Consider the following 17743-nt stretch of genomic DNA (forward strand, 5'->3'; position numbering starts at 1 on the left):
AAATATATTTTTATGACGAATATTAATATTCAGTTATAAAAAAAGTTGAAATTAATTTTTTTTCGATGGGGATAACATATGAGTGACCTACACAGATGTATGCGTAAGTTATATTTTCGCCGAAATATTTTAAAATTTAATACTTGTATGATTCGGGTTATGACCATCATACTTGTTTGTATTCTGAACCCTTCCCCGCACTTTTTTGAAGAAAATGTTGTTTCATTTTTTAGGTATTACGTAGCGCTATAACATATTCGAAGCTGGTTCGGGAGAAAATTCTATAAATATATTTTTATGACGAATATTAATATTCAGTTATAAAAAAAGTTGAAATTATTTTTTTTTTCGATGGGGATAACATATGAGTGACCTACACAGATGTATGCGTAAGTTATAATTTCGCCGAAATATTTTAAAATTTAATACTTGTATGATTCGGGTTATGACCCTCATACTTGTTTGTATTCTGAACCCTTCCCCGCACTTTTTTGAAGAAAATGATGTTTCATTTTTTAGGTATTACGTAGCGCTATAACATATTCGAAGCTGGTTCGGGAGAAAATTCTATAAATATATTTTTATGACGAATATTAATATTCAGTTATAAAAAAAGTTGAAATTATTTTTTTTTTCGATGGGGATAACATATGAGTGACCTACACAGATGTATGCGTAAGTTATAATTTCGCCGAAATATTTTAAAATTTAATACTTGTATGATTCGGGTTATGACCCTCATACTTGTTTGTATTCTGAACCCTTCCCCGCACTTTTTTGAAGAAAATGATGTTTCATTTTTTAGGTATTACGTAGCGCTATAACATATTCGAAGCTGGATCGGGAGAAAATTCTATAAATATGTTTTTATGACGAATATTAATATTCAGTTATAAAAAAAAGTTGAAATTAATTTTTTTTTCGATGGGGATAACATGCTAGTGACCTACATAGATGTATGCGTAAGTTATATTTTCGCCGAAATATTTTAAAATTTAATACTTGTATGATTCGGGTTATGACCCTCATACTTGTTTGTATTCTGAACCCTTCCCCGCACTTTTTTGAAGAAAATGTTGTTTCATTTTTTAGGTATTACGTAGCGCTATAACATATTCGAAGCTGGATCGGGAGAAAATTCTATAAATATGTTTTTATGACGAATATTAATATTCAGTTATAAAAAAAAGTTGAAATTAATTTTTTTTTCGATGGGGATAACATGCTAGTGACCTACATAGATGTATGCGTAAGTTATATTTTCGCAAAAAAAATCGAAAATATAATATTTATATGATTTAAGTTATGATCATACTTTTTTATATTTAACATCTATCCCCGCACTTTTTTAAAGAAAATAATGTTTCATATTTTAGGTATCACTTAGCGCTATAACATATTCGAAGCTGGATCGGGAGAAAATTCTATAAATATGTTTTTATGACGAATATTAATATTCATAATTAATATTTTTTCGAATTTTAAATTTTTCATTTTAGAATCGGTACCGCTGGGGTCTAGTTAGTACAGTGTCCAAATTTTAGGTTAGTGGTACCAGTAGAAGGTATCGAAAATGGCCGCTAGAATATCTGTATTCTAGGATCACCTTGGTAATTAAGTGTCATTTATTCTCTTCTGTAAATAATAAGTTGGCATGCTAAATCGATTTTGAATGGAAAACTCGAAAGAGATATAAAAAAGGTTCAGGTCTATACCTTTCCCAATAATATTTAGCCTTAAAAGCACTAAAGCTTGAAATATTTACTTCCAAAATATGATATTAGTTTTCAATAATGTTTTTGAGCAGATAAAAGTGTCTCAATGCAAGATTTATCCCACTAAATGCGGCAAAAACATTGCTTGGGAAAACGGGATCTGGATATTTAAAACGGTAATAAATAAATTCCTGTTTTACCAATTTGGTAATTGTGCGTGGTATATGCTGGGCTCATGACCATTTAAAAAATAAGTTTGGAAGCGCAACCAAGAACAGAATATACTTTGGTAGATTGCAAATTTACATAGGCATATGTGAAGGTCTGTCCATACAACGGTAGGCTCTTGTAAATGGCGTTTGGTATTATTATAGCTTATAGACCGTCTCAAACATCGGCAATTTAGTTTGTGGTGCATCAAGAATTGAATTAATATTCTTTACCTCCTGAGCTTATTTATACAACTTGGTTGTCATGGATCTGAAAGAATTCTTTAAAGACTTTAATGCCAGGTATAGACACTAGTCTAACATATATTGAGTAAAAAAGTCAACAAGCTTATTTTAAAGGGAACCCAACCGTGATGGCTATTGCATGTATAGTATTACCTTGCAGCACCATAGCATAGACTCTAACCATGGTTTTAAGGCTCTCACTGCTACCGTTGTGACTGTGTGTCCCTTGGGCAAGACACTTGCAGTAACCAGTGTTACTAATGGGTTGTCTAAATTGTCAGCCATACAACATATAAAAAACAGACAAGTACCCACAAATTTACATACCTGGTACCGGTAAACTGGCAAGAGGTGTTTGAAACAAAACACTTATGCTATAACAGCAGTCATTTGGCCACATGAGGATGAAGCAAGTTACATTGATTCATCCCTTTCTTTTTGGTCTCTTCACATAATTATGCTGTTATGAATTTACAAACATATTGAAAAAAAAAATTTTAAACTAGCATTTAACAAAACTCTATTATACATACAGCAAATTCATGTTCTTCGTATTTTTCCTTCCGTTATCTGTGCTTGTATCACTGAAGCTGAATGGCGACATTAATTGGTCGATGTGGGTGATATTTATCCCAATGTGGGGGCTAAACTTTCTCGTCATACTTGGCGCAATTGTTGGAAGCGTTGTGTGGTGCAGGCATCCTGAATTTAGGTAACTTTTTAAGTGTTTTATAAAACTTACATACTGATTTTTCTCATACTCTGTTAAGATAAAGACTGACAGCACAGATGGTTTTGTTGTTTTAATTTGATTTGGTGTGAGTCTTTAAAGGGTATTTTGAATAATAGATTAAAAAAAATGTCCGAAAATCTGTTTTATATACTGCTTATAATATCTATTATGCTTCGCACCAAAAGTTTGTTTAATTTACTTTTTGAACTGTTTGATTATTAATTAAAATATTGATGAAAATAATTTTTCAATAAAAAAATCATACTTATGCAACCGGCCAAATCATAAGTATAATAATATTTGTTTATTGTTTATTTTACAGGGCTGAGCGGGAAGGATTCGTGGACTACAAAGCAATGCTTATAGCAGTTGGAATGCATCTCCTGTTGCTAATGTTTGAATTACTCCTCTGTGATAATGTCGAGGGGGGTGGTCGTAACATGTGGATTCTTGTTTTCACCCCTCTGTTCTTTGCTGCCCCGGTGGCTATTGCTGCTTGTGTTTGGGGGTTTAAACATGATAGATCACTTGAGGTATCTATTAACGTATACATATATATATATGTGTCATATATTGAATTATTTTGTAAAATTCATATTGCCAGAGTAATATGTTTTTGTTCCCTATGTTAAAATCATTCTGTATTCCAAATAGTTTGGAATGCCATTCACTATTTTGATATAGGTATAAATTAGAGTGTATTTTTGAACATCTAAATAGCCTACCCCACATATTGTAATGCTAATTTCTTGTTTATAAGCAAAGTATCACCCTTTTAGCCTTTTTTATATAATGTACCTATACTGATTTATAGTGTTTAAGTTTATACATGTAGATTATACCCTACCATTTGAAAAGGTGTTTATGTGCATGTATTTACATACCCTATTATTTCACCTTGTTTATTTTTACAGTTAGAAGTTGTATTATCAACAAACGTGCTTCTTTTCATATTCATTGCACTCCGGTTGGATAACATAATATTATGGCCATGGACAACTGTGTTTATTCCCCTGTGGATTATCATGTGCTTGCCATGTATTGAAGTTATTTATTACTTCATATGGACACTCATTTTTTTAAGGTATGTACTAACTAACTACCAATAACACTAATAATGATCAAACTTCAGCCAAATAATAGCACCTAAATCGGCTAAATGGCATTAACAGTGTGCTGTCATTTGAAAACCTTACTACCATTCTACCATTCAATACCTTGCACCAGGCAGATTATTTTATACATAAATGATGTTTATAATTATGGCGGTTTTATCCATAAAGCACTTCAAATTTTCATTATAATTTTCCATATTATTAATCTGAAAAATTACTGACATATTCTTTTACTTTCGCTGCCAGGCACAATGTTAAACCTTTCTTGCTGGATAGCAAAATGAATTTTTTTATACCAGATGAGCTAAAAAAGCATAGTTTAATTAGGTTGAAATATTTTTTCAATTCCAGATCAACCTTTCCTGAATCTGACCGTCGTTCCCACTTAGTGATGGCACTTACATGGCTGATGGTGGTTCTACCACTACTTACTTTTCAGGTATCTACATGCATACCTTTCTTTTCTAAAATTTTTATTCTAGTACATATACTGTTAATTAAGGTAAATATAATATAATATTGTTTTAAAATTGGGAACATACTTTGAATCAAATTTTTGTAATGTCTTTGGCAAACAACGTTTATGTGAAAATCAAGAATATAAATGCCAAGAACAACTATTTATTAAACAAACAAAGTCAAAATAAGCGTTCGATTTCATAATATTTTTGTTTTAATGTTTTTCCATAATAGGTTCTGCTTGCCTATAGATTAGATGGAATAAACCAAAACTCGTGGATAACAATATTCATCCCACTTCACATAAGCATAGTGGCAATGCTGATTGGGACGTTTTGCAGCAAGGGTGGAAACAAATGTAAGTTCTAACGAGTTCTTGGGGTTACTAATGGGGGCGTTGTCATGTAAATTCAATACTTTAAACAGTATTTGGCTTTTGGCTTGTTATAGCTTTAATAGCCAAATATATATATTATTGTTGTTTTAAATATTCAATTTTACAAGTAAATACATGGAATATTCCAATTTATTCAGCATGAACAGTTTTGTACATTGTCCAGTACAATGTATTTTCTATCCAATGTTTTCCTACATGTTTCACTAATACCTGTTGCTATGTACATAACACCTACGCCATTGGACAATCAAAGTATACTGAATATAAAAACCAAATAAATGCAATATTCCAATGTGTTCAGGGTGGTTTGGTATCCGTATGGATTTTTGTCAATTCATGTTGGAAAGTTGTCCCTTTCTTCGCTTGTACGGGAACATCTCATACAAATTCCCACCTACTGAGGAGCCAGCACCACCTGTCAGCCAAGAGCCACGAGGATCTAAATACTCTCAAACTATTTATATACAAGGGTCTGCAAGGTATGACTGTGTAGTGCCAGTCGTGTCTATTGATACACCTGATTGAAAATGTGAGATTAAGTAACAAACTGTCTCAGTCGTACAGATGTTGCATGCCAGGCATGAAAATATTCCAACACGTTGTAGGTTCTAAAACTTGTATGTTTGCTACATGTTTGCTTTTTGTAGTACTTAGGACAAATATATTGTCACTTGCTATGATTAAAATGACAAAGTACAGAATGATATCAGATCATAAGTTGAACAACACTATTTTCTACTTTCAATTCTCAATGATTAATGTTTTGCTGCTTTGTGTATCAAAAATCATAAACGCATTGAATTTCAATTCACCCTGTTTTAAGACCACGTAATTTTGATGAAGACAATGTTTTAAGACCACGTAATTTTGAAGACAATATACTTTAGTACACCAAGCTTTGAAAATTAAATACTCTCAAATATTAAAATTAAATACTCTTAAACTACTTAATAACAGTGCCAATGTATATTCATTGCTTAAGTCTATAAAATAATCATCGTTTTATTTTTGCATCGTGTTTGTCATTCTACCTAACCACTGTGAAAAACTTAACAATAAAATCTCGCTCACAAGAAAGCATTTAAAGCGTTTCTGGCGATGTTCTGCTTGATAGACGAATCTTTTCCGGCCTTGTACCGGGAAATTTAAACAGTAAGCACAGCAGACGCATTCACATGTAGGAGAGGCCACATTGTATAGGTTTGGCGAGGAAGTTATTGCATTTCGGACTTTGTAAAGTAGCAGCTATCCAGTGTTAAGTTTCGATACATGAGAGTGTCAAAATGGGTGGTTTTGGAGAAACAATGTCAAAAATTACAGCTTGTATTTGCGCACCAGGTGAGCTGAGTTATATATTTTATATATATAGTAACCAGAGTAATTTTAGCTTACCACAATGACAGTTTTAATCACATCAACAACGTTTTTCAGTGTTCTGTGTTGTCGGTTGCATTATGTTCATGGTTTTGCCGATTGCAATGGTGGTTATAGGTAAGTGTATTGCTCAAATACACTAGACTTGCTTTACTTTACATTTCTTTTAACGTATGATTTATTTCACAGGAGCAATACACTTTCACGACTGTCCAATTCAGCACTACATACCTATATGGCTTATAGTGGCGGGATCGCTGGCATTCCTTACAGGCGGCAGTAACTGTGGTCTAAGTTATGTAAGACGCAGAAAGAATGAAGAAAGCGGCAGCGGTGGAAGAACAATTATTAATGTTTGTGGCGGCATTGTAGCAGTGTTCAATCTGACTTGGTTCATTTTAGGTGAGGGCTGCTATGAATCTTTAAAATTTTAGCTTGTATATACTATATAGTAGGGTGCGGGAAGATGGGACACCCTTAGCACATAACATTCAAATATCCTGATCGTGTTTTAAACAAATAACAACGGTCTATAGGAGTCGTGGGTATACGGTTTTAGATTTTTTTGTTTACTACCAATTAGAACAAGAAAAACGAAAGAAAGATGTCCCATATTTCCCCTTCCGACTATATGTTATCTGCCAGCAGTAGCTTTGATTATCCGTTGCGCTAAGAATTTAATCACCATTGCCAACGTAGTGCACCAAAAAGATTTGGCAAGGCTATACAACAAAACTTAAATCGTGGGAAAATTATTCCACGCCAATCGACATGTTGTATGCTTGAATATCCAAACCAATAACTTCTGTAGCGGCAGGAAATGACTGTCATTGTCAAAGCAAATGGATTCGTGAATATCGTCCATTACTTTATATTGCGTTGTTATAGTACAGTAGGGTGGGAAAAGATGGGACACCTTTTCATTTTGTTTTCTCGCCTCATTCGGTAGTAAACAAAAACACTTACAAAATTAAAAAAAACGTATTCTTACTACTACCATGGGCCGTTGTTAATTGTTTTGAACACGATTAAGATATTTGGGAGGTATGCGCTAATGGTATTCCATCTTACCCCACAGAAGTAATTATAAAACTTTTTGGCAGGAAATGTCTGGGTGTTCTCTATTTATCCTCCGAATACTGAAACTGATATTTACAAAGCAGGGCATATCGAAGAAGAGCCGTATTGCAATTATATAGTATATTACTTTGCCTACTGGATTATAATTGTATCCTACGTATTGCTGGGAATAGTCCTTTTGTTTTTATTCTTATCGTTTATTGCTTCTGGTTGTAAATCGATAATAATGAATTACGAGGAAGTTTGAACATTTCTCTATAATGGTGCCGCATCGGTATGAAAAGTTCTGTACATTGTCTGATACAACGTAACTTCTGTCCCACGTTCTTCCTATATGTTACCTAATATCTGTTGCTATGTACATACGACATACAGATAATCAAAGTATAAAACCAATGTGCAATATGTAACATATGTCCATGTGCAATTTATTTTTGTTGTATATATGACATTAATTGAAAATAAAATTATACGATTTCAATCAGAATTTAATTTATAATCCAAGCCTTATTCTTTTGGTTAAGACACAATACGACAATAATAGTAACGAAAGATAATTGGCGACATTTTATTAAAAATAAAATAGTTTATTCGCTGATGACACTTAAATGTCTGTCGCATATGATACCGATATCATGTGTTATTTGCACCCAGACGAGACCCAAGAAATGTGATTCCGGTACAACGCAAGATATTGGTGGTATGCATAACACACGCATGATGGTACAGTCATAATGTAATGCATAAAAACAGACTAAAAAATGCACTCCCGTTTGTAGGGCTTAAAAGAACCTTCAAATATTCGTTAGACTTGGTAAGAGACTTGTAAAACAATTTTGTAAAATAATTTTTTAAAAGACTATTGTCAAATACTTTAAATTTGTAAAATACTTTTGTAAATACTTTTGTAAAATATTTTTGTAAAAGACTTTTGAAAAATATTCTGTAAAAAAAATACTTTTGTCAAATATTTTTTATAAAAAAAGGTTTAAAAAATAATTTTGTAAAAGACTTTTGTAAATTATTTTGTGAAAGAATTTTGAAAAATATTTTGTAAAAAAACTTTTGTAAAAAAAATTGTAAAATACTTTAGTAAAATACTTTTGTAAAATAGGTTTGTAAAACACTTTTGAAAAAGATTTTTGTAAAATATTTTTGTAAAATATTTTTATATTTTTGTAAAATATTTTTGTAATTTTTGTAAAATATTTTTGTAAAATACTTTTGTAAAATACCTTTGAAAAAGACCTTGTAAAATAGTTTTTGTTAAAATAGTTTTGAAAAATAGTTTTAAAAAATAGTTTTGAAAAATAGTTTTGAAAAATAGTTTTGAAAAATAGTTTTGAAAAATAGTTTTGAAAAATAGTTTTGAAAAATAGTTTTGAAAAATAGTTTTGAAAAATAGTTTTGAAAAATAGTTTTGAAAAATAGTTTTGAAAAATAGTTTTGAAAAATAGTTTTGAAAAATACTTTAAAAAAATACTTTTGTAAAATACTTTTGTGAAACCCTTTTATTAAAAAACTTTTGTATAGTACTTTTTTAAACGACTTATCAAAAATAATTTTGTTTTTTGAAAAATACAAATATTTTTTTTTGTAATATAATGTTGAAAAACACTGTCGTAAAATACTTTTTAAAATACTTTTGTCAAATATTTTTTATAAAAAAAAGGTTTAAAAAATAATTTTGTAAAAGACTTTTGTAAATTATTTTGTAAAAGAATTTTGAAGAATATTTTGTAAAAAACTTTTGTAAAAGTACATATTTTATAAAGTACTTTAGTAACAGACTTTTGAAAAATATTTTGTAAAAACACATTTGTAAAAGTGTTTTGTAAAAGACTATTGTAAAGGACTTTTGAAAAAAAAAATGTAAAAATAGGTTTGTAAAATACTTTTAAAAAAGATTTTTGTAAAATACTTTGTAAACAAATTTTGAAAAATACATTTAAAAAAAAATTTTTTTAAATTCATTTGTAAAATACTTTTGTAAAAGACTATTGTTAAATGCCTTGTTAAAATAAATTTTGTAAAATACTCTTGTTAAATATTTTTATAAAAGACGTTTAAAAAGTAATTTTGTAAAAGACTTTTGAAAAATATTTTGTAAAGAATTTTGTAAAGGACTATTGTCAAATACTTTAATTTTGTAAAAACTTTTAAAAATACTTTAAAAAAATATTTTTGTAAACTATTTTTGTAAAATATTTTTGTAAAATACTTTTGTAAATAATCTTTGTAAAATACCTTTAAAAAATATTTTTTTTAAATAAATTTGTAAAAAACTTTTGTAAAACACCCTTGTAAAATACTTTTGTAAAAGACTATTGTTAAATACCTTGTTAAAAATAATTTTGTAAAAGACTTTTGTTAAATATTTCTATAAAAGCTGTTTAAAAAATAATTTTGTAAAATACTTCTGAAAAATATTTTGTAAAATAATATTGTAAAAGTGTTTTGTAAAAGGCCAAACTTTTGTAAAAGACTTTTTTAAGTGTCCAGTAAATTATTATTGTAAAATACTCTTGTAAAAGACTTCTGTAAAATACTTCTGTAGAATACTTTTGTTAACGATTTTTGTAAAGTAATTTTGTACAATACTTGTTTAAAATACTTTTATAAAAGACTTTTCTAAAAACCTTTTGTAAAATGTTTAAAAAAGGAAAATAATGTTTTAAAAGACTTTTTGTAAAAGTGCTTTGTACAGGATTTTTATAAAAAACACTTTTGTAACACAATTCCGAGGTATTTGAGTGTGATTTATTTCATGCAATGTGCAAATCAATGTATAAGAAGTAAAATACAATTCTAATAAAACAGTTACAATTGCTTCAGTTTAACGCACAGTATAATTAATAATGCAGCAAAAATGATACGAAAAATAGTAAAAATAACAATTCTACTTAAAAATTAAATCATAATTTTCAACTACTTGATTTGTTGGAAGTTTATGTTGCAAACAGTGGGGCTACTAAAAACAAAAAATAACAAATGACCTTCTACATAAAACCAAATCATTAAATTTTTACATTGTTAAAAGTTTCTGTTGCAAACAGCGAGGCTAAATTATATCTCCAGACAACAATGTTCAAACACTGAGCAGAAGAGCCACCCCAGCTAAGATCCACTTAGAGCGATTTTCCTTAGATTTCAAATTGAAAGTCCAAATAAAAGTTGGACCCCTCTCTCTGGTTCGGTAGAGAGGACATTCGTAAATATTCTTCGTTTCTTGCCGATCAACTGGAATAGCTTTGACGAACACAACCGGAACTGGTGCTGTTAGTTCTTTAAGTCGAGCTTCGGCCAGAAATCCTATAGTTTGTAGAAATATTGATAAGTAATTGAAATTAATTAGGGTTTTATGTTTGAGTGTTTTAACAAAAGATCCCATGGAATTTCATTTGATTACGTCTTGTTCTAATTTACATTGAATATGCACTACTCTGCAGCAAGGTTGGTGTTGGATAATCATCTTTACACCCAGGGTGGCAAAACATTGACATACCCATTGGTAAAAGTCATGTGTTTACAGGTTTATTGATGATAATTGGCTGCCTTTATTTTTAGTTACATGTTGTTATAGGATTTAAAGTCGGGCTTATATGTTGAGTTTTTAATTTGTACTTCTACGAAAATACTTTATTTTGTTGTAAAAAGTAAAATTGGAAAAAAAGTTTCACCTGTTTGCGTGTCCCACTTCGCTCCTTCCAAAAACAACCCATGTACATATGCACCCTCACGTGGTGGGTGACTAAAGTCATCTTTTGATTTCTTTGTGACGTCAACAGATAGCACCATCTTGTCAAGTGGCCACTCATTCTTACGAGCCATGCTCTGTGAATAAAAAATAAAATATTATTGAAATAGAATTTTCAAATTAAAACTGTGTGTGATATAAGGGTCTTGTCGTGGTTTTCAAAAAATAAAATTTTCACTAATTTGCTGTATGAATTTTTACTGCAAAATCTGAAATTTAATGGCTTAACCCAACAAGTTTTATGGGCCAACTCTGATCTACAACCAAATGTCCTAGCACACTGTTATAGAATCTTAACACTTAGAATAGAACCCAAATATTTTTTTAATATGGTTTTGCGTAAAAAGTGAATCAAGAAATATAACTAAAAAGACCAACAACCACAAAGCTGCTCCTTGGATTTTCATACGAAAGCATAAATGGTATGAAATAAATCCTTAATGTTACAAGTTCAAACCGGGCTAAATAACTGACATTCATAAAAACACAATTACCTGCATCACTGCAGTAAGGAATGACTGTGGGTTGAAGAGGCCACCCAGCCACACTACAGCAGGCAGAATGAGATCATGTGTCCATGTATCCAACTCCCTACACCTAACCAACACATCTGAGTACCTGTAATAAATTTTGTACAGATTTTATGTTGAAATATATTTGTGTTGGTTTTGCAAAGAGATTTTGCTAATTATTATGGGCTTATCTTGCTATGGGGATTATCCATTTTTGGATTGTGTAACACTGAAAACAATATGGAATTATTCATTTTTAGATTGTGTAACACTGAAAACAATATGGAATTATTCATTTTTAGATTGTGTAACACTGAAAACAATATGGTATTATCCATTTTTGGATTGTGTAACACTGAAAACAATATGAGATTATCCATTTTTGGATTGTGTAACACTTAAAAAAACTTTGCACAAATACACGAACCGTTTAAACTATATTACAAATAAACTTACCACAAACCAAGTGAGTAAAGAGATGGGTAAGATATCTTAGACCATGATGTTGGAACTTTATCAAGAAATAAAGCGTTTTGTATTTGTTCCATCTCTGCACTGATCGTGAGTTCTCCTTTTAAGCCAAGGTCGAGTTCTTTTAGTGACCGCCTGAAAAGGGTATGATATATAGGTTATTTATTAGTAAAGCAACTAAATTAATTAGGTAAGGGTGGTGTTGATGTAGTTGGACAATTTGAACTGAACAAAATGACAGATCGTTAATGTTGGACATAAATCTTCTTGAGTAAAATTTTCATACTGCAGCTTTACAGTGGCAAAACATATATTTCAAAATTTATTAAAAAATTGTTAAGTCTGTTCACACCTGATCTCTCGAATGAGGTTGTTCATTCGTTCACACTCTTGGAAGCAGACAAGGATATATGGAGTCCTCTCTAGTGTTTTAGCTGTGATCTCAGCCATAGCAAACTCTTCTGGAAGTTTTTCCAAAATGTCGTCCAACGAGGACTTCACCATTTCTTCCATGCTTGAACCTCTATCTCCACCATGTGACCCCTCCCGAGGCTGCAGTTCCAGCACGGTCCGGAAGAGATGATCCGAAGTCACGGTGAGGATGCCAACTTCAGCATTGGGATGCAAGCCATAGAGGACAGGACTCTCAGGCGGTAACATCTCATCCACATATTGGTGATATCCCTTGTAATGCAGGTTTGGTGGAACAGGAAATCCTGGGCTCAAGAATAACTCTGAATCCAACTGTGTAAAAATTGTAATTTTTACCAAAACTATTATTTGATTTAGGTTAAAACAATATCACATAATTATTCAAGAAACAAATCTGAGAAAATATATTAAATAATTTTTTAATTGATGATTTTCTTAATTTTTAAATTATTTTTTACTGATTTCTAGATGGATTCCCAAATCAGAAAGTTGTTTAAATACATTGTGATATTATCATTTACTTGTTCTTGGTCCATGTACACTTCAAGGTAAGTTTTGCAAAGTCTTCTATCCCAATCATCAGTGATGTGACCTCCATACATTATCTCACCAAACAAGTAACGCAGATCTGTCCATGGAACCTAAACCAGATTGAAAATAAATAACAACAGAAAGTAGCATTCATCAAAGTGTATGATTCAAAATTGTTAAAAGCAAGAAAATTTAATTCAAAAACCAACTGTAATGAATGTTAAAAGTTGAGATTTTGATTAAATGTAACTGTCAGGTACGTCAAAAAACTTAAATTATTTATTAAGCCCCCAAAAAATTGTGTTTTTAATCTTACCTTAGGATTGACTTCAAGATAGTTGTAAAGCACGTTGACTGAGATGGTGAGATCGCCAGTGTTGAAAGGATATGAACGATTCCAACCCTGAAAAGGAAGACAGATTGTGAATGATACAGAGCAGCCAAGTCAATAAAATAAATCAAATTAAACAAATCTTAAAATAAAAATTTACGTTTAAAAAAAATAATTTAAAAAAAAATCAGTTTTAGTCTAAAAACTAAAAATATATTAAATACATTTGGGACAGAAATATCAACCCTGATTTTGTAAGGAATGTCATTTTTGTGAAACACAGGCCATCTTCTTACCTGAGGTCCAAACTTTCTTCTTTCAGCAACAGCAGAGTGAAAGTAACATAATGAGAACAAGATGGACTTGAACTCACTTTCTCTAACGCACATCTCAAGTGTGTCCTAATAAGTAAAAAAAAAATAGATAATTGCACCACCCCCCAAAAAAATGCTTTGGTATACCATTTTTCCTAATTGGTTGCACGACATATGCAAGTGAGCTGCAGTGCATTCCAAAAAATTTACCGCGTTTAACACCCATTTTGAAGAAATTGCTCATTTTCCGTAAATATTTTAATAGTAGCCACAGGATAAATTGCCAAGAAAACAGTTGTAGCTGAAAAGAGCTAGAAAGCATTAGTATAGCAGGCAATGCACACACCTGGGTAAAATTATCCAAAGCAGAATGTAAGTTCGCAAGCATTCCCGTGGGTGGTTCGTTTGTTATTTTGATGGCATTTTCAAGTATTCCTTGTGGTATGACATGCATGTCAGGTGTTGGGGGTGGTTCTGCACTGATGAACACTCTGTAGTCGGGGTGAGCTGTTTCTGCATTTGTCTCCATTAAATGGTCAAGCCGCGGAAGCCATTTTGCTGCACAGAAAGTAAGATTTGATGAGCTGTTGTAATTTTTTTGTGGTTTTTTAGCTGTTTCGTCTCTAAAAATAGTTTTTTTTTTAATTTAAAGCTTCTCCCTCTAATGCACTGGGCAAAATAAGCGTTCAGAGACAACATTTTAAAAAAGACTGAACGCATTGCAAGGAATAGTTCAAATACCTCTTACATTAAGGACACTTACCAACTAGATGGACATTCTGTAGGATAACCCAATGGCCGTGCTCTGCAGCGACACCAAGTGCTTCTTCAGCAACCACTTCTTGTCCCTGTCCAAGAGACACGCTGTGGAAGTTCTTCTCTTCATTTGAGTAACCAAGTTTTTTACCTAAAAAGTAAATTGCCAAATTAAAAACAACCAGAGGAGAGGTATTTTAAAAAGGAGCAATATTTTCCATAAATATATTGAAAGTAAGCACTTTTAAATTTAGCACAACATTAAAAACCAAAAACATACGGATTTTTAAAAATACATTTTAAATTTTATATTAAGAACCAGTTCTACAATAACTAAACATACCGAGAGCTTCAACATTTTTCAAGGGATCCACTCCCGGAGACAGCACAAAGAAGATGGGAATTGATTGCGAACTTTCATCAAATGTCTTCTTGATTTCAATTGCTCGGTTTTCAACATATTTTCCACCAAGCTGAACTTCAATAAAACCTCTGAAGATAGACAGCATAATGTAACATTTGTACATAAACAATATTTAATACATGATCTGAAAATTATTGCATATTAAGTCCCACTATGTAAAACAATGAAACCAAAATTAATCTATTTTTTGGAATTGTATGTGGAATAAACTTTTTCTGAAAACAATTTATTTTACATTAAAGGAGCTTTAAAGTGAAGCACGGCATAGGAATCTCAGAATGCCTATTACTCCCTACCTGAGAGCATAAGTCATTCTATCAGGCCTTAAAGTCCGGAGGATACAAAGCTGCTGGATGATGGGTTTGTTCTTCCACTCCTGTGGAAGCTTCTCCTTTTCTGGGGCCTCGCTGTCAACAAGTTTCTTCCATCTCTTTGGAGAACCTTCAATATCTCGATCCAGATTTAGAAATTCATCAAGGAGTGACATCGCTTTGATCACACCCCATGCCTGATGTTTTTGGTAAAAATTAATAAAAATGAAGTTTACTGTGGATGGGTAGAAAATATTTGACAGAAAATTTAGCAAAAGCTTAAAATGTGAGTTGCCTTTTATTGAAAGTAAATGGATTGATACATTTTTAAACACACTGGTCTTTGTATTGTTTTTTTTTTTTTTTTACCATTTTTAGCAGTGATGAGAGATCTGCAAATATGATTTATTTATTTACCTGGTTAGTTAGGAAATCTACTGGGCTGGTCATTGGTTGACTAGTTGGAAAGCGAAGTAAAATTTCTAGATCTTTTGAATCAATATCACCTCGCATCTGTAGGACTTGAAAAGCAACCTTGAAAGTATATAACAGAAATTATTTACCTTACTTTTTGTAAAAGGTATTAAATGGCTAAGTATCATATTTTTTGATTGGTGGTTACAGTTTAAATACTTAGAGAGTTCGATTTAAATTTAAAAAGAAAGGAATCTTTTGATTTAAAATTTAAAAAAAGGAATATCATGATTAATAAAAAAATAATAATATTTTTTTAATTTTTTAAAAGGAATGTTATGATTTAAAATGGAGCTTTTTGTATTTAACTAAAAAGAAGAATATTTTTGTGTTTTTAAAAAGGAAACAATGTCAGCAAACACATTAGAAATAAAAACAACAATTGAATTACCAAACTTGTGAAGATGAGTTTGTCCTTTTCAAACAATCCACGACTGGTGTAAGCAAAAGTTTCATACGTTACGCTGTCAATCAAACATCTCACTCTCTCATCAACATCATCAAACTTTTCAGTGAGTTCAATTGATCGAATGAAAACTCCTTTGAAAGCCTGTATACCAATGTGAACATGCAAATTTAGTAAAATGGTACACTTTGATGATCATTTTTAGGTTATCATTTTTTGGATAACTATAGAGTTATTGCAGCAAAATTACAGTGTATAATACTAAAATTTGAAAACTAAAATATAATTGTAGGCTATATGAGGTATTGGCACAAAACAGATTCAAATTTAAAACACTTTAAAATAGTTCACTAATTTTACAGTGCTGATTCAAAGGATAATACTGTTTAATAAATTTTCCCAATTTTATCAACAACTTTAATATACACATAAAATATAGGTGGTTCTAAAAATCAACACTTTTCAGTAATATACCTTGAGTGAAAACTGATATATCGGGTTGATTTTATGAAGATCATTGAGTATAAAGTAAAGCAGAGAAGCACGTGCTGCTACAGATCTGTAATGCTCTCTTGCTTCATTGATTTTAATTTCATTTTGCTTTGCTTCAACAACTTTTACCTAAAAATAAACGGTTTCATTTTATTGGCCATTTTAAAAATCCTGTCCCCTTAACTTACATTATAACTAGATAATAGATTGCTATGTAGAACTTGCTATAATGCTATAAAATTGAAATTACATTTTAAATTTTATCATGAAGTGCATATTTTGTCTTTAAGTTAGAGTTTTGGAAAATAATGTATATTTTGCCCAGAATTGTACGTATTTTAAATTCATAAAATAAACTTAGCATACGGATTAAAGGCATTACATCTACGATTAACTTACTTCAATCTCTTCTGATGTTCTCTTTGTATGCTCAAGGTTCTCCACAAGTTCCGTATCTCCGAGGAAATTGCCTTCTGCAGCAGAGAGACGACTCAAGAGGTTGTCTTCCAATTTTTTCAACGTTATCTTGAAATCATTCTGTTGTTTGGTCAGATCAACCTGAATAAAACAAATTTTAACATAGTGACTATATTCAAGACAACAGATTTCACATTAAAGTATTGCATTAATCGTTTCTTTACTTAAATATAAAACGCCAGCGCTGTATGACTTTACAATAATATAGGAATAAACAAAAACTGCTTAAAATTTCCTGTATATATTGCAAGTTTTGACAATAAATTAAAACAAATGGACACGTCAGAAGTATCTAATTTACCTTCAGTTGTTCAAGGTCAGGTCTTTCCATGCTTACAACATTAGCAAGCAGTTGATCTTCCAAACCATCCCTTGTAACTGTGAAGTTGATAAGAGTGGTCTGAGCTTGCATCTCTGGCTTATAATGTGGGTTTGCCAACTTAGTTTGCAAAATAAGTCTGAAAAACACGTTTTGTTTTATATTTTAAGCTAGCATGGTAAATAAAAACACGTTTGAAATATAATGGTTATAAATAGGAATACATACACACTAAAAAAAGAAGCGATCTAAAGCATTTTAGGCAATTTAACTTTACAGTAATGACATTCTAACACTCTTTTTAGAAAACTTTATATTAAAAATAAAATTAAAGGTAAGGTTGTGGTCGAAAAAGGTAAGGTTGTGGTCACAAAAATGTGTATTAAAAATAAAATTAAAGGTAAGGCT

General features: G+C 31.1%; 3 protein-coding genes across 3 annotated transcripts in view; 2 read left to right on the forward strand and 1 right to left on the reverse strand.

Moving 5' to 3' along the window:
- Window positions 1-1953: 1953 nt before the first annotated feature.
- On the forward strand, window positions 1954-5954 carry LOC149740332 (transmembrane protein 185A-like). The gene is made up of 7 exons (XM_089873259.1): window positions 1954-2227; window positions 2706-2882; window positions 3226-3436; window positions 3818-3987; window positions 4370-4457; window positions 4712-4835; window positions 5176-5954. Exons 1-7 carry the CDS (start codon window positions 2190-2192, stop codon window positions 5397-5399), a joined length of 1032 nt encoding a protein of 343 aa, XP_089729385.1. The 5' UTR covers window positions 1954-2189; the 3' UTR covers window positions 5400-5954.
- A 100-nt stretch (window positions 5955-6054) lies between these two features.
- On the forward strand, window positions 6055-7809 carry LOC149740333 (transmembrane protein 272-like). Its single transcript, XM_089873260.1, has 4 exons — window positions 6055-6212; window positions 6306-6365; window positions 6438-6650; window positions 7352-7809. Exons 1-4 carry the CDS (start codon window positions 6158-6160, stop codon window positions 7573-7575), a joined length of 552 nt encoding a protein of 183 aa, XP_089729386.1. The 5' UTR covers window positions 6055-6157; the 3' UTR covers window positions 7576-7809.
- A 2264-nt stretch (window positions 7810-10073) lies between these two features.
- The window catches only part of LOC149740334 (dynein beta chain, ciliary-like), a 42040-nt gene continuing 34370 nt past the window's right edge, over window positions 10074-17743 (reverse strand). The window contains exons 72-88 of the mRNA XM_089871697.1: window positions 17318-17474; window positions 16939-17097; window positions 16522-16668; window positions 16033-16191; window positions 15585-15701; window positions 15153-15364; window positions 14776-14924; window positions 14440-14583; window positions 14023-14234; window positions 13659-13763; window positions 13348-13434; window positions 13022-13141; window positions 12421-12812; window positions 12054-12203; window positions 11580-11703; window positions 11009-11162; window positions 10074-10640 (exon numbers count right to left, since the gene is read on the reverse strand). Of these exons, the coding sequence (XP_089727823.1) occupies window positions 10417-10640; window positions 11009-11162; window positions 11580-11703; window positions 12054-12203; window positions 12421-12812; window positions 13022-13141; window positions 13348-13434; window positions 13659-13763; window positions 14023-14234; window positions 14440-14583; window positions 14776-14924; window positions 15153-15364; window positions 15585-15701; window positions 16033-16191; window positions 16522-16668; window positions 16939-17097; window positions 17318-17474 (2812 nt within the window). The 3' untranslated portion in view covers window positions 10074-10416. The remainder of the gene's footprint in view (window positions 10641-11008; window positions 11163-11579; window positions 11704-12053; window positions 12204-12420; window positions 12813-13021; window positions 13142-13347; window positions 13435-13658; window positions 13764-14022; window positions 14235-14439; window positions 14584-14775; window positions 14925-15152; window positions 15365-15584; window positions 15702-16032; window positions 16192-16521; window positions 16669-16938; window positions 17098-17317; window positions 17475-17743) is intronic.

Source organism: Ciona robusta, chromosome 2 (genome assembly GCF_009617815.1).
Source record: "Ciona robusta chromosome 2, ASM961781v2".
NCBI lineage: Eukaryota > Metazoa > Chordata > Ascidiacea > Phlebobranchia > Cionidae > Ciona > Ciona robusta.

What these genes read in the sequence shown, in the direction of transcription:
- LOC149740332 (XM_089873259.1), top strand. Translation starts at nt 2,190, where the DNA reads ATGGATCTGAAAGAATTCTTTAAAGACTTTAATGCCAG. An exon ending in TGGACACTCATTTTTTTAAG is followed by an intron (nt 3,988 to 4,369) that starts GTATGTACTAAC and finishes TTTCAATTCCAG; the next exon opens with ATCAACCTTTCCTGAATCTG. An exon ending in TACCACTACTTACTTTTCAG is followed by an intron (nt 4,458 to 4,711) that starts GTATCTACATGC and finishes TTTCCATAATAG; the next exon opens with GTTCTGCTTGCCTATAGATT.
- LOC149740333 (XM_089873260.1), top strand. Translation starts at nt 6,158, where the DNA reads ATGGGTGGTTTTGGAGAAACAATGTCAAAAATTACAGCTTGTATTTGC. An exon ending in AGCTTGTATTTGCGCACCAG is followed by an intron (nt 6,213 to 6,305) that starts GTGAGCTGAGTT and finishes AACGTTTTTCAG; the next exon opens with TGTTCTGTGTTGTCGGTTGC. An exon ending in TCTGACTTGGTTCATTTTAG is followed by an intron (nt 6,651 to 7,351) that starts GTGAGGGCTGCT and finishes ACTTTTTGGCAG; the next exon opens with GAAATGTCTGGGTGTTCTCT.